We start from the raw sequence: 15064 nt of genomic DNA on the forward strand, positions 1-15064 counted from the left end.
CACCTCAGATGTCCACAACACAGGATGGAAATATATTAGAGTGGGCAGATATTTCCACCTGTACATGAAATAATAAAAGGTCTTAGCACAGTCACCACTAAGGCGATCAGGCATAATGGTTGAGAAGGCAAGCTATGGAGTCAGGCTGTGTGCATGGAAACCCTTTCTCCAACACTTGACCCGCTGTGGTCTTGGGCAAGTGTCTTATCTTCTGCAAGCCTCAGTGTCTTCGGCTCGAAGTGGAGGTTCACAGTAGACCACACCACAGGATAGTAAAGACAGTCCACACAGGTAAAGCACGCAGAGCACTCAGCACACACCTGTGTCCAAGACATGTCAGCTCTTTCCGAGGAGTCCTTCAGAACACAACATCAACATTGAAGGTTGGTGGCAGGGAAAAAGCAGACCCCAAAGGAATCTGAAGTGAAGCTGCAAAGGTTTAGAAAGGAAAATCTGGAGAAGCTGAAGTTAAGTTAAACCTTCCCTAAGGTTTCAGGGAAGTGGTGGGAGCTGGGAAAAGCAGCAGTGTGGACTGTTCTTCCAATAAACCTAGCTTACGGAAGGAAAGAAGATGGTAATAGGTAGCAATCTGAGGGAGAAAGCTGAGAGGATGTATCAAAATACAGAAAGCTGGATTTTGATTTAGAGACAAGAAATACGATGTTAACGTGTGAGGGCAAAGGAGCTGGTATGGAGGGAGAAGATAAAAATACAGAATGACGGAAGAAATAAGTAGTGGACTAAGGTGCCAGATGAGACAGAAGCTGGCATCTCAGGACACGGGTGAAAGGTCTGACTTTGGACAGGATGATGTACCCCCATCCACTGAGACAGGAAAGAAGAAAGTGAAGGCAGATGGCAATACAGGTATATGGGAGATGGGCCAGAAAACTGAGGAGTTCCCACCTATGGGCCTCTATCTTCCCCACAACACCATTCTCACCATCATTATTACTGTCGTAGTCATCACAGATGTGCCCGGGACATGATGAGGAGTTTGTAAATTGGTTCCGCACAAACACTATGTGCTTACTATGTGTTAGGCACTGTGCTCGGTTCTAGACACACAACAGTCAACAGCATGTATTACTCAAGTCACCCACGTGACAGCTCCCTGAGAGCTATTCCCTAGTCACTCACGAGGAAACTGGGGCTGAGGGTGGATAAGCAAGTTGCACCTAAGGTCACACTGCAGAGTGAGGGGACCAATTCACATGTCCGACTCTGGGTCTAAACCAGTAATCAGGTGCAGATGGATGCTGAGGTAAGTGGGGAAAAGTGTTAGTGGACTTGCAAAGAAAAGTTCAGACTATTCTGCATAGAGAGAGAAAGAAATCAGGAGCACATATGAGTTAGTTGTACAAATGGGATTAGACCTCCAATATTCTAATTCTCATGTAAGTTCCCTGTCTAAGAGATGACATTTTCATTTCAGGGCTATGCAGCAACATTAAGGGCAGCAATGCTTCTATATGGTAAGGGCATTAATCCACTTTTGGACTGCAGTGTCAGAAGGTGCTCTTACCTTCTTCAGATGAAGAAATCACTCTTAATGTTCGGGATTCAACAGGTCCAGCATGAAAACTAGGTCTTCTCAAATAGTCCATGTCGTAATGGATAAGGATGCTGTTATTGCTTTGAGTTCTGACTACTGCCTTCCCTCCAAATAGTTCAAACTGCTTCAATATCTGTGATTTCACTGTCATAGTATCTCTTGAGATGAGGCTGTTTTTAGATGGAGAAATTCTCATCGCTTCTCGGCCTTTTGGCTAAGATCAAGTGTAGATGGAGGAATTCTCCTAATGGTGGTATTATTATTTAACCAAAATCAGATCATGAGTGACAAAGCTGAAATAAAAACTGGTGATTTCCAGTTCAAGCCTCTTGTTTTGGCCTCTGACACTTTCTGAACAGATATTTGCCCCTCACCTCTACGATGAGAATACGAACTTGGATATGGAGATGGTGAAAATACATAAAAACAGAGCCCGTTGTTAGCAATGTTTCCCCCTTAGGGAGACCGCCTCTAAAGCTGATTGAAGCCTCAACATTAAAATTGAGGGGTTTTAAGATCCCTGCAGAAGGGACTGAGTCATTCTTCTTGAATACAGGAGCTATTCAATAAATATTTGTTAAGTGCGTCATTTCTGCAGTTCATAAACACCGTTAAGATTTCTGAGAAGAAAGGGTAGAGAATAGGAGTGTGAGTAGGTGTATGTGACTGAGATAATTCCCAGGCCGGTTACTCAGCTACATCACAAACCACCATGGGAGCAAAGAGCAAGAAGCCCGCATGCTCGGGCTTCCTGAAAGAGGGAGCGGGAAGAAGGGGGCTGATGGTATAATCACTGCAGGGATCAAAATCACAGAACAACAGTCTTCAGGGCCTATGTGGTGTGTTTTTTAACCAGCTAATTTACATTTTAATCAACGGGAGGAGGGGAAAACGGCCCATTTCTTTCCCACAACACCAGAAGGTAATCAAGATCATGAACTGGAGCTTTAATACAGAGAGAGAACAGCCACATGACTGCAGCGAGGCTACAGCAAGGCTGTCATGGGAAGAAAAAGACTCAGAACTGTATCGAGCTGTTCTGAAATCCTAACCCAGAGGGATACAGGTGGTTGAGGCTAACAGAGGGAAAGTGGATTTTTAGTGACAGTCTTTCTATGCAGAAGAAGGCATGACAGACTAAAAAGAAACATAGAACTCTCCAGGATGTGTTAGGAATGCATATGATAGCCTATGTCAATCCTATGATTTTTTTTTCAATTCTGGCAAAGCTTGGGGTATTAACCTCTAAAAAGTCACAGTATACACAAAGCTTTCCATTCAACTTGGAAGAGAATTCACTAAATTAACAATGTACAGAATCCTGTGAAGGACTGTGAAAATTATTCCATACTTCTCCAATGGGATAGTTACATACAATATGCTTTACTGTGTCAATATACAGCCGTGGGAAGAAAATCAAAGGAAAAAAAATTAAGGTCTAAAACTGAATCTTAGAAAGTGATGTAAAGAAATGAATAGATCATTTTGATTTGGGCAGAAAAATCACCAATGACCAAAGCCACACTTGGTAAAATCAGTATCATCCACCAAATGATTCTGGATAATCAAGAACAACTTCTTATGGTTTTTGTTTTGCTTTGAATGGAAACTGATACAGATTCTGAACAGAATCTGATGAGGGAAAAAACTTATTAGCTACCTGAAAGCTTGATCATAGGAAAAGCATTTTGTAGTCCTTCAACTACAAATCCCTTCCTACTGGTATAACCAAGTACATGCCTGATAAGAGTAAGAACACAGCCAGGAAGAGCCAGGTTTTCGTCTTCCCTCCCACTTTTCCTCCAAAAATCTCACTGCTATTCTCTGATACCAACCTCCAACTGGAACCCTTACAACCTTCACCCCGCCCTCTCACTTCCAGCATGCTACTTGAAAAACAGTAAAAGTTAGTCTTAGCTCTTTCAAAAACTGTTTAGCCTTCAGTAAAAGTTAGTCTTAGCTCTTTCAAAAACTGTTTAACCTTCCCATTAAACATAAACCACCGAGAATGTGAGGCTGATCAAAACATCAACAACTGAGGAGGTAGCTCTAAATTCCAGGGGAACAGTAGGGATAAAATCTATCTATAGTGGACAGATAGGAGAAACCAGTATTTTCACTGCAAGGGTCAAACATCAAAAGGCATCTTCCTTGCAACTTTGTGATTCCACAAGCCCACATGCAACCCTTAATCCTCCTCTACCAGCACCACGTCTTATGTACTCCAACGTCAAGTGCAACTACATCGAGTACTTACTTGTCTGGGAAAATGTCTTGAGCGGTCACTTGATCCTTTTTCTTGATAGCTTCAGTCAGAGGGAAAACAGTCTTTATTTTAGAGAGAGGAATCTGACATTTGGCTGTCACCTCAGCGGGGGTTTCCAACATATTCCAAATATGCTGCTGAATTGGGGGCAGAGGCTCTTGGGGATGTAAAGCTCTGTGCGCCAGACACTGTGGAGAAGGTAGAAGAGTTTTAAAACGCAGATGCAGACGTCATGTACAACTTCCTTATACTTTTCTGGTCAAAGATCCTCCATCTTCGGTTTGGGAGGGCTACAGGATTCCTACCCCAAGTAAAAAAGAACAAAGAGGGTGGCCTCGGAATGATTTGCAGGGTGATTTGCAGGACACCAGCAATGTTTACAACAAGCTGTACACCGAAGCCCGGCCTAGCAGCGCCATCAGCTGGAGGCCTAGAAAAGAGGCTCATCTTATAAACAGAGGCTGCTGCCTGGACAGGAGAAGTTCTCTAAAACACATTAATTCCAAGAACCTCGAATCCTTTAACCTCCCTTCAGTGGACTGCTATCCCCCTTGCATAATCCGAGGAAATGGTGTGTGGTAGATAGATGACATGGGGCTAACACGGAGCCGCCATGCTCACTGAGTCCCAGGAAGAAATCTGAGGGAGAGAGAATACTGATCTGTCCCAAACCTCCCCAGAGTGCTCAGTTTGGGCTCTTCTCCACCGGTTTATCCACTTCTGTCCTTCTCCTCTCCCAGTTCTCTTGTCTGGGAACCATCCTCTCATGTGGGCCACCACAATCTCCTTCTAACTGGTCTCCCCAAATCTACTCTGGGTGTTCTGTACAGCCAACGCCATCTTGAAACAAGCCCTTACCACACCCTAAGAAGTCACGCACACCACGGCTCTTGCACGCCTCCCTCATCTGCCACCCTCCTCGTGGCTTGTCACAACCCAGCTACCCTGGGCTCTGCCTGTTTCCCTCAGGTGCCAGGCTCATTCCAGCCTTTGGGTCCTGGGTTTATCACTATCTATGCCTCATTGGTCTTCCCCTAGATCTGCACAGAGTTGATCCTTCCATGACCAGCCTTGGAAAACCAGCTATTTTCTCTCATTACTCCTGTTTTACAGTTTTCACAGCATTTGCCACTATCTAAAATTATCAATTCTGTAGCTGACTTGTTTAGTATTTAACCTTCCCTCTTAAAAGGAGAGATCTCGTTTGTCTTGTTTACTGCTGAATCCCAGGTACCAAAAGCTGTGCCCGACACACAATAAGCACCTAACAGGTATCAGTGGAAGGAGTAAAATGCTCTGTCCTGCATTTTGTCCATGCATCTGTTAACACCAGTGTCGGAAGCAGCGCTGAGAGAAGGGCCGGGGTCCAGGCCAGGTTCTGTGCTGCGCACATGAGTGGAAATCTGGATGGCAAGCCTCCTCCATTTGGTCACCAGCACCGCTTTCCGCCTGCTAAGCCCAGCAGTGGCGGTGCTGATGTCTGCCCAGAAAAGTGAACACTCCAAAAAAAGAGTATAGAAAGGTGAGCAATCGGAAGAGCACAGGAAGGTAAGCAAAATGCAACTACCAATTCAGTGACCTTTCCTTTCCTTTTGCTAGAGAATCATCCTAAAGTTAGGCTGGAGAATGTGAGTCCTACCATTCCCACCTTTAAACGATTTACACATTGGTAATTTTAAAGAAAAAATTCCAGGGAGCTGAAAAGTTTTCACAATTCAAAACAGTGTTTCATATCAAAAGGTATAGGATTTATAGTGCCTCATGGACTATTTTCCTACCCTGTAGAAAATGTAAGCTGGAAGTCTCTGTTCTAAAAAGACCAAACAAACAAAAACAAAAACAAAAAGCTGAAGCTTAAATAGTGAGTTATCACCCGAGTTGACGGCCGCTAGAACTCTGATGTGCTGCTCCCTCGTCTCGATACATCAACCACACTCTTCCTCGTCCATAGTATATTAATCCATCTCAGAGTCTGACTGTTTTCCTATTTCCTAACTACTCCACTTTCCCTTGAGCATCAGTAACATTAGCTCATTTAATGTGAAGCAAAAGGGGAAACCAAAGTGATCCCAAATCCTGTGAATCTACTCCCAACCTTCTTGTGCATAGTTTTCAATTCACAGTGCTCTCCCTCAGGTCATTAAATTATCTACAAAGCTCAGACAGCCCTCAAGATGTAAGCAGTAATCCAACATGCAACACAGCAGACTACCTTTCACATACTCTGGAAGACTCGGCGACACTCACACAACATCTTTGAGACAAGAACTAGAACAAACAAATGGACAAATATCCTACCCAACCTCTCCACAGAAAAAACACTCCAGTATGAACTCTAGGCAGTTCTTTCAAACAGTGTCATTCCCCGTGAGTCAGTAAGAATCTACAGGAGAGGTGTTAAAGCATCAACCACTCCTATTTTTTTCAAGGGTCGTATTTTAGATAAAACTAAGGGTCATATTTTACTTATCAAATCATTCACTCAAAAAATCTCAATTCATTTAAAAAACTGAGGTAATGAGGAAGTAATGTAATACTTTTTAATAGCAGAAAAGCTGACATTACAGTCTTAAACCTCTTTATTTCTCTTCTAAGCAACTGTTCTTCCTTGATGTGATTTTTGTGATTTGAAAAAGACTATGAAAAAAATCCACAGGCCACATGGTTAGCTCATAAGTTACGAACATGTTGATTTTAACAACACTGCATCAATGATTTAAAAGCCAGTTATAACCACACAAAAAAATTTATCTTTTAGCATTTTTTTAAAAAATATTTATTTATTTTGAGGGGAGGGGAGGGAGAGAGAGCATGCATGAGTAGGAGAGGGGCAGACAGAGAGAAAAAGAGGCTGAAAAATGCCCACCAGGTTCCATGCTGTTAGCACAAAGGCAGAGCCTGACACGGGGCTGGATCTCACAAACTGTGAGATCATGACCTGAGCTAAACTCAAGGTCAGACACTCAACTGACTGAGCCACCTAGGCACTCCTTCACCATTTCTTTCTAAAATTAGAATTACATTAACCTCCTGTCAACAAATTGATGGTTAACCTCTTCTTCCTTCTGCACCCTACTCCCAGCTCAGTTATTCTCAGCTATGAGTATTTCATTTATAAAGGAAGTCAAGGAAGTCTTCCTGGGTTCCCCCAACCTCCTTAGCTTCCTGTATCCTCTTTCCCTCCATCAGGAAAGCTTTTTCCTGCCCCTACGCCACTATTCCACCATCACTGGGCCCTCAAGGTTAGCAGAGACTTCATGCAGACACTAAAGGCCCTTCGCCATGCTCACCCTTACTCAGCAACCAGTGTGTAGCATTAGACATGTTCCTTCTTCCCGGGCTCGGATCACTTCCTGTGCCTTCCAAGGCACCAGCTTCTCCTAGTTCTTTTTACCACTCTGATTTTTTTTTTTTTTTTTTAGAGGGGGAGAATAAGAACATTTCGTGTTGTCTTTTAACAACCATTCTTTTTCTGTCTATTCCTAATTATTCACTCAACACGTTGGTGTTCAGGACTTTGTTCTCTCTTCTCATGCAATACTTTCCCCAGGTGATTTCATTCAATTCTATTACCCAAATGGGGAGGACTCTCAAATCTATAGATTTATTCCTGACTTCTCTCCTGGGGCTCTGCATCCCTATTTTCAACTTCCCACTGGGTGTGTGTACTGGGATAGCCCACAGACAGCTCAAATTTAACAAAGATACATGAACTACCTTTCCTGTCTGTTCATTCTATATTTTCCATCATAATTAACAGTGAGGCCATCCCTTCAGGCATCCATGCGAGGATCCTCTTATCTTCAATCCCTAATTCCTTCTCAACTACACCCAGCCCCTCAAGTCCTGCCTCCTCTGCCTTTACATCTCCGTCGCCACTTTCCCTGTCACTGCTTCAATTCAGGACTTCATAGGGGCCACTGCAGGTTTTCTAACTGGTCTCTGCTCCATCTTGATCTCCATGACACTATCAGAACTATTTTCTAAAAATCTGTCCCCCACCTGCTCACAAAATCCTCTAGTAATTTTCCACTGCCTACAGGGTAACATGCAAGCAACTGGCTCTTCACGACCCGCCTGCCTACTATTGAACTTCCCTGCCCTCTTTTCCATCATATCCTCATACAGCCTCATCTCCAGCCAAATGGAATGATCTGGAGACCCCCAAATCCAGCACCCTTCTTCGTGTTCCCATGCTTCTGCGCATGCTACTTCTTTTGCCTCCTATGTCCTTGTGTGTCCTCAGTGAAGCCTTCCTGAGTTACCCACGTGCGAGAATCTCTCTTTCCCCCCACGGTTTTGTGCCCAGCACTGTTGTACCTATTGGCTTTATGTCTCCATTCCTCTGGGGGATGAGGGTGGGCAGGGGCCCTTTAGCACAGTGAGCTTATTGTATCTTTAGCTCATGGCACAATGTTAGGACTCAATAAATACGTATTAAAAAAAAGTAAGGGGCGCCTGGGTGGCTTAGTCAGTTAAGCGTCCGACTTTTGCTTAGGTCATGATCTCACGGTTCGTGGGTTCAAGCCCCGCGTCAGGCTCTGTGCTGCCAGCTCAGAGCCTGGAGCCTGTTTCAGAGTCTGTGACTCCCTCTCTCTCTGACCCTCCCCTCATGCTCTCTCTCTCTCTCTCTCCTAGAAATAAATAAAAAATTTAAAAAATAAATAAAAATAAAAAAAAGTAAATTCAATTTATAAATGCCACAGCAGTAATACTTCTTTATACAGAAAAACCATATTAAAAACTCTCCCCCACGAAAGAAAGCAAGGTTGGTAAGGTGTGAAAATCAAAGCTGCCAGCGTTTGCAGCTTTGAAAGGTAACAATACCTGTGCTCATGGCTTGTTACCTGTTCATCAACCCATTAAACATTTACTGAAGGCAGACAGAACGAACGCACCCGAGATAAACCTGCCAAGTTTTAGAAGTTTTTATTTTCCACCACGGTGACCAAATGTTTTTGCAAGCATTCCACACCAACTGGTCTGCTCCTCCCTTCTCTGCAAGTGACAGAGGGCTTCTGGTCTTGAAGTCCACTTGTCAAAAAACACCAAAGAAGTTTACACAAGTAACATACACTTGACTGCACTTAGAATACTAAAGTATTCACTGAGTCAGCGCTTTACATGTTAAGCTTTATATACTCTCTCTCTCACTCTTTTTTTTTAAACCAGGGGAAAGTGTGAACACAGTCCCCCAATATCAAAAGTTATGCAGTCAAGCCTCCCACGTTTGGGGAAATCACAAGGGTCAGCACAGCCGAAGTGCAATAGATAAGCCTCGCCCTGGGAAAACCACCTTCCTGACCAAGTGATTTTCTCCCCTCCCAGGTACGTTTTTAAGCTTTATATTCTAATTTTTGAATAAAAGATTTGTTTTCACTACTTAAGGAATTATAAGCATCAAAAAAACAAGGCAGTTCCTTTTAAGTAGAAGATCCCTTGAAATTATATAAGGCCTTGATATGGACTTGAGTCAGTCACTTTAAGAAATTAATCAAAAGGGACAAGGAGTTATCTCTCTCCCTCACCTCCCCACATGCCCACCTCCACTCCTCTGTGGGGAAGGCCTTGCCTGAAAAAGCTGCTTTTGATGTCTGTCAGCTCTGTGGGGTTCAGAGAAGGCCAGCAACTTCATCCGGGATGGGAACATTCCTTCAATCCATCTACTCCCTGCCTCAGCACAAGTCAGCCGCCTGTCAGCCTTCCCAGCTGCCCTTAATCCAATCGCCACCTTCCGATGCCTTTAGTCCAAGATGCAGAAATATCTATTTTACAGTTTTCTATGTTTTATTTATTCTTTAATAATTTAACACTAGCTCTCCTTATCAGACCTCTATGTACCTTTAGTTGTGAAATTTTTGACAAATGTGGTACTGGAACACTTCTCTAATACTATTGTAAGTCCACAAAAACTCTACCATTTGCATATAAAAAAACAAAGAAAAGTCTCATTCACATAAGATGGAGGAGAAAAGCCTAGAAAAGGCATAAAAATCTGCTCTTTATTAAAAACCTAGCCTAGAAAACCAGTCTTCCTCCAGAAAAAATAATTTTTCAAGTATCTTAACTTCACTTCTTTCTTTTTAACAGCTCAAAGTATTTTTATCTTTTTCAGTAGAAGAGGAAGGTATTACTTTTCCACTGAATAAACCAACTGAAGCCCTCAGAGGACGAAGATGCTTGTGGCCAATTACGCTCTTTTCACCCAGGTCTCTTTCATTTAAAAAAAAAGAAAAAAGACTGGTTCATCTTTCCTTTCTTACCTGATATAATCTCTGATATTGAGGATTTGGGATTTTGGTGGTTGGAAACAAGTCTTCAATGGTGTCTTCCTTTTCATCTTTCTTTACCAAGTTCATGGAGTCAATCAAAGCATCAACAGCATTCAGCTGAGCTTCTAAAACAAGGATAAACAGAGCAGCACCAAGGAAAAATGATTACCTGCATTACTCTCCACTAAAACAAATGCTTTCCATTCACAGATACTCACAGCAATACTGGCAGGTTACACAGTCCAGGCCTGGCCAATAACAGTCTCTAGTTATGCAAGCCACTTAACTAAACAGAGTCTTGGTTTTCTCTTTTGTAAAAAGAGCTTTTTAGAGTAGCTGGTCTCTTAGGTCCTTTCTAGCTGCACCATTTGGTAAACTTTCACAGTATAATACCATATTGAAAGCAAAAGTTTGTTCCATACCCATACAAAACCCAACTTCTATATGGTGACTCAAAATATTTAGTATTCAATGAGTTAGTATGTTAAAAAACTTAGTAATTAGCTAAGAGAGAAAAACATGAAAAAGAAAATACTTTTGGTGATAAGGCATAAGCTTCACAAGGATTTCCTATAACTTGTATCAGAGTAACTTAATACGAAGACAGAGTTACCCAACAGGAAGATACTGGTGGGCCAGAGGGAGCAGACACCTTCTCAATCTCCACAAGTCAGAATGAGCTCTCTCCTCTCACAAACCATATGGCCTGTGTGCACACCTGTGCACGTCTTACCCCCACTCCATTCAAACTGTAAGACCCTTGAGAGCAGAAACATGACATCTTCTTTGTTACCTCTCTCCCAATACATAACTGCAAGCGAGTGCTCTTCAATAAAAATCTACCAAGTCAACAAAAGTGGCACAGTCCAAAGCAATGTGGATGAAAGGCAACACTCTCAAAATGCTTCTACGTAAACTACCATGTGTAACTTCCATTCTGCCGATTCATACAGCAGCTTGGCTGTTAAAAGCTGAAGTGCTATTTTTGGATCATCCACAGCCAGTCAGCAAAAGGTGGAAAAGAATAAGCAGTTCCTAAAAAGCCCATTATGCTTCTATTCTTCACCTTTTCAAGTATCCCTTCTACTACAAAATGAAAGAGCTTACAGCTATTTATCCTGATACATTTCTATCCCATTTTTGGACTTTCCAGGGGGAGGTTTCAGACCCTGGCGCAGCCATCACCATCTGAAGCTGACTACTGCAGGGCCCACCAGGCCGCAGGTAGGAGGTGGCACCTGTGTGTGTGAGCATTCAGTGATCTTCATTTGCTGCTTCAAGCTACTATCAAGACAGATCACTTTGGCACATTGCATATCTCTACATAAATATCTATTTGCGACATCTGCCAAACAGGTTTCATGATCCATTTTCTAATGGAAAGAATGCAAATAAAAATACAGAAACACAAAGAAAATAAGTCAAGGGATGGAAAGATACTTAATATTTTAGATCCTGAGTGAATGATTTACATCTATATAATTTTTCAACAAAGCTCTTTTTTTTTTAATGTCTACACATTTAACGTATGAAATTATCAAGATGTAGAGAAATAATACTGTAAATGCAGTGCAGGCTTCTACATGTTCAAGTCCATGCTGGCTCCACCACGATGCACAGGGACTCATTTCTAGAAGGTAAAGATATAAGCCCCAGGCCCATTTGATTCTTGGCTTTTCTACTGCACATAGCTCCTAAAGGATCTAACCAAAAACCCAGAAAAGAACCCACTTCTGGCACTCATCTCACAACTCCTTAATCCTATAATGACACACAAATTTAAACTTTCAAACTAAAACATCTACTCATTTTCTTGTGTTCTTTTTGGTATATTCTTTACATTCAGCCCACTATGATATCTTACTGCAACTGCCTTAAACTGTGAGCTCTCTCAAAGATAGGACCTGTATCTGTGAGCATCGTTCTGTGCAGCACCATGACATTTGTAGCCAGGTGCTCAGTAAAGTCCTTTTCTCAACAAGCCCAAAGTTAACTCCTAGAAACAAGGAAGAATGAGATTGGAACTGTTACTGTAAACTATAAAAAAAGGCAAAGAGAAAAGTTAATCTCCAGACTATTAATTTTCAGTTCAAAGACAGTTATTATCATATTTTATGTGGGACACTGAAGTCACAGCTCTGACACTACACATCAATTCACTTCAGCAGAGGGCAAACTGGTTCACAATTAGAGAATGCACATCCATTTCCCACAAGTTGCTCCCTAGATACAAGGTCTAAGTCAGAAACGGGAAACAAGACTGTGTTTGGAGAGTCCAGGGCAAACCTATCACTACTACTGAAAAAACATGGTGCCCCACTTTCATCATCACTGTGTATGAGCATGACTGGGATTCCACTCTGTGAAATCCCCTGGTCCCAACCATGACTGCAGACAGGTGATTTCCCAAGCACAGTCTGCGTTTTGAGCCAATTAATGAGCTAAATGGAAATAAACTTACCTGTGGGCGTACATTTCTTATTATTTTTCAAGGATGAAAACATGTATTGTCGCAAGTCTTCCATAAAAGGCAGCTGCACATACATTAGACACTAATGAGAAAGAAAGGAAGTAAAAGCAGAGACAACCAAATTAATGAGAAAAATATAAAGCCGGTCCTAAACACTGTGAAGGTGGCACAACTAAAGTATTTCAAAAGTCAGAGAATTTAAGTCCAGTACACAGTAAATAAAGTGTTTTGATTTGTTATTAGTTGTACACAACTTCAAACAGTATAAAGAATATTAAACATAAAAGAAATACTTAGGACTATCAAAGAATACCTGCAAAATGCATGCCCAATACAACAAATGGGAAAGGTCATGGAGACTAGAAAGGCTGAGTGGGAAGTCATGACATTTGCCTTCTCTTTTCCAGTTCTATCACAGAAAGTTCTCTGAGAAATAGGAGATGGTAAGGAATGTAGGCCTGTATTCTGAACAGGAGAACCCTAAATAAACTGAATTTTTCTTTTCCAATTTTTATTTAAATTCTGGTCAATTAACATACAGGGTAATACTGATTTCGGGAGTAGAATTCAGTGATCCATCACTTACGTACAACATCCAGTGCTCATCACAAGTGCCCTCCTTCGTACCCAACACCCGTCTAGCCCCTCTCCCATCCACCTCCCTCTGTCAACCCTCTGTTTGTTCTCTAGAGTCTGAACTGAATTTTTCAAGGATCCGAACAAAATTATATCCTCGACCTTTATCCGTAGTCTTCATTTGTAAAAATAAGGATACTCTCTCTCCCCATTAGGTTCTGGGAAATCAAGAAGGGTAAGAACCAAGAGGTCACTGGATTGGGCAAACAGAAGGTTATCATTAACCTTCACCAATTTGATTTAATCATAAGCTCCTTACCTCCTTCTCCAATTTAAGTTCTTTCTTTGCAACTGAAAGTGTGGTCCACAGACCAACAGCATCAGCATTACTTGTGAATTTGTGAGAAACGCACAATCTCAGGCACCTCCCCAGACCTACAGAATCAGATCACCAAGTAATTCCCATGCACATTAATGGCTGAGATGCACTGTCTGGAATCAAGGAACTGAGGGAAAATAATTAACTTGAAAGACCTGTGGGTTTTACCTCATAGGCGTCCTTGATATAAGGAAAAGCCATGCCGACTTGAGGATTAGTTCTTTTGGCATAAACATACCGAACCACGGCCACCATGTCTAATTCATCCAAAGCATGAATCAGGGAGGAAAGTGCCACCGCTGCTGCCTAGTGAGAAAGACGCTGCATTAACTAAGCCAACGTGTGTATACTTTCCCAGCAGAACCCAATCCAGCTGACCCTTGAACATGTGGGCAGGAATGCATGAGTCCACTTATACACAGGCTTTTTTTTTTTTTTAGTGTTTATTTTTGAGAGAGAGAGAGACATAGCACGATCAGGGGAGGGGCAGACAGAGAGGGAGACACAGAATCTGAAGCAGGCTCCAGACTCTGAGCTGTCAGCACAGAGTCCAATGTGGGGCTTGAAACCATGAACCGTGAGATCATGATCTGAGCAGAAGTTGAACGTTCAACCAACTGAGCCACCCAGGTGCCCCTACACAGATTTTTATAGTACTGTAAATGCATTTTCTTTTCCTTATGATTTTCCTAGTAACATTTTCTTTTCCCTAGCTCACTTCATTGTAATATATCATATAATACATGTAACATATAAAATATGTATTAACTGGCTGTTATTGGTAAGACTTCTGGTTGACGGTAGGCTATTTGTAAAGTTTTTGGGAAGTCAAAAGTTATACTGGGTTTCTGACTGCATAGGGTACCAGCACCCCTATCTCTCCACTCCTCTCCACTGTTTAAAGTTCAACTGTACTTTTAAGATTGCTATCCACTTAAGAAAAAGAAAGTCCTGGAGTGCCTCAGTGGGTTAAGCATTTGACTTTGGCTCAGGTCATGACCTCACAGTTCATGAGTTTGAGCCCCCTGCCAGGCTCTGTGCTGACAGCTTAGAGCCTGGAGCCTGTTGAGGGTTCTCTCATTCTCTCTTTCTCTCTCTCTTTCTCTCTCTCTCTCTCTCTCTAGCTCTCTCTGCCCCTCTTCCATTCATGGTCCATCTCTGTCTCAGAAAATAAACATTAAAAAAAAGAAGTCCTTTTGTCTTTATACATTGTCTCCACCATGCTTACAACCTATATTATTAGCTGGTAAACAGCACAGCTTTATTAGGGATGTTACTAAAAATGAGGTTATTTGTTGGCAGTTACAGAGTATCCAACTCAGCAAACTTCTGAGCTCTAGTGCTGTAACATTTTTATTCAGAATTTGAGTTTTGAGTAAGTTTTGTGCTTACGAAAAATTACTCTGGGACCCTACTATTAACTAGAACACATAGACAGAAGAGGAAAAATATTGAGAATTTTTAGTGTTTCTAAAGCCTCAGTAGGAGACACTATTATAATTTGGAACTGATAATATGATAGAAAACATTTACTTCTTTTTTTCTG

General features: G+C 41.9%; 1 protein-coding gene, 1 non-coding gene and 1 pseudogene across 2 annotated transcripts in view; 1 reads left to right on the forward strand and 2 right to left on the reverse strand.

Annotated features, from left to right (window-relative positions):
* Positions 1-15064, reverse strand: part of XRCC5 (X-ray repair cross complementing 5) — an 89382-nt gene that overhangs the window by 45604 nt on the left and 28714 nt on the right. The window contains exons 11-14 of the mRNA XM_039233146.1: positions 13687-13824; positions 12555-12645; positions 10085-10218; positions 3813-4009 (exon numbers count right to left, since the gene is read on the reverse strand). Coding sequence (XP_039089077.1) covers positions 3813-4009; positions 10085-10218; positions 12555-12645; positions 13687-13824 — 560 coding nt within the window. The remainder of the gene's footprint in view (positions 1-3812; positions 4010-10084; positions 10219-12554; positions 12646-13686; positions 13825-15064) is intronic.
* LOC120232468 lies at positions 1750-1899 on the forward strand (annotated as a pseudogene).
* Positions 8991-9157, reverse strand: LOC120232466. Its single transcript, XR_005528573.1, has one exon. It is a non-coding gene; the product is annotated as a U1 spliceosomal RNA (small nuclear RNA).

Source organism: Hyaena hyaena, unplaced genomic scaffold (genome assembly GCF_003009895.1).
Source record: "Hyaena hyaena isolate Hyena2069 unplaced genomic scaffold, ASM300989v1 scaffold_71, whole genome shotgun sequence".
NCBI lineage: Eukaryota > Metazoa > Chordata > Mammalia > Carnivora > Hyaenidae > Hyaena > Hyaena hyaena.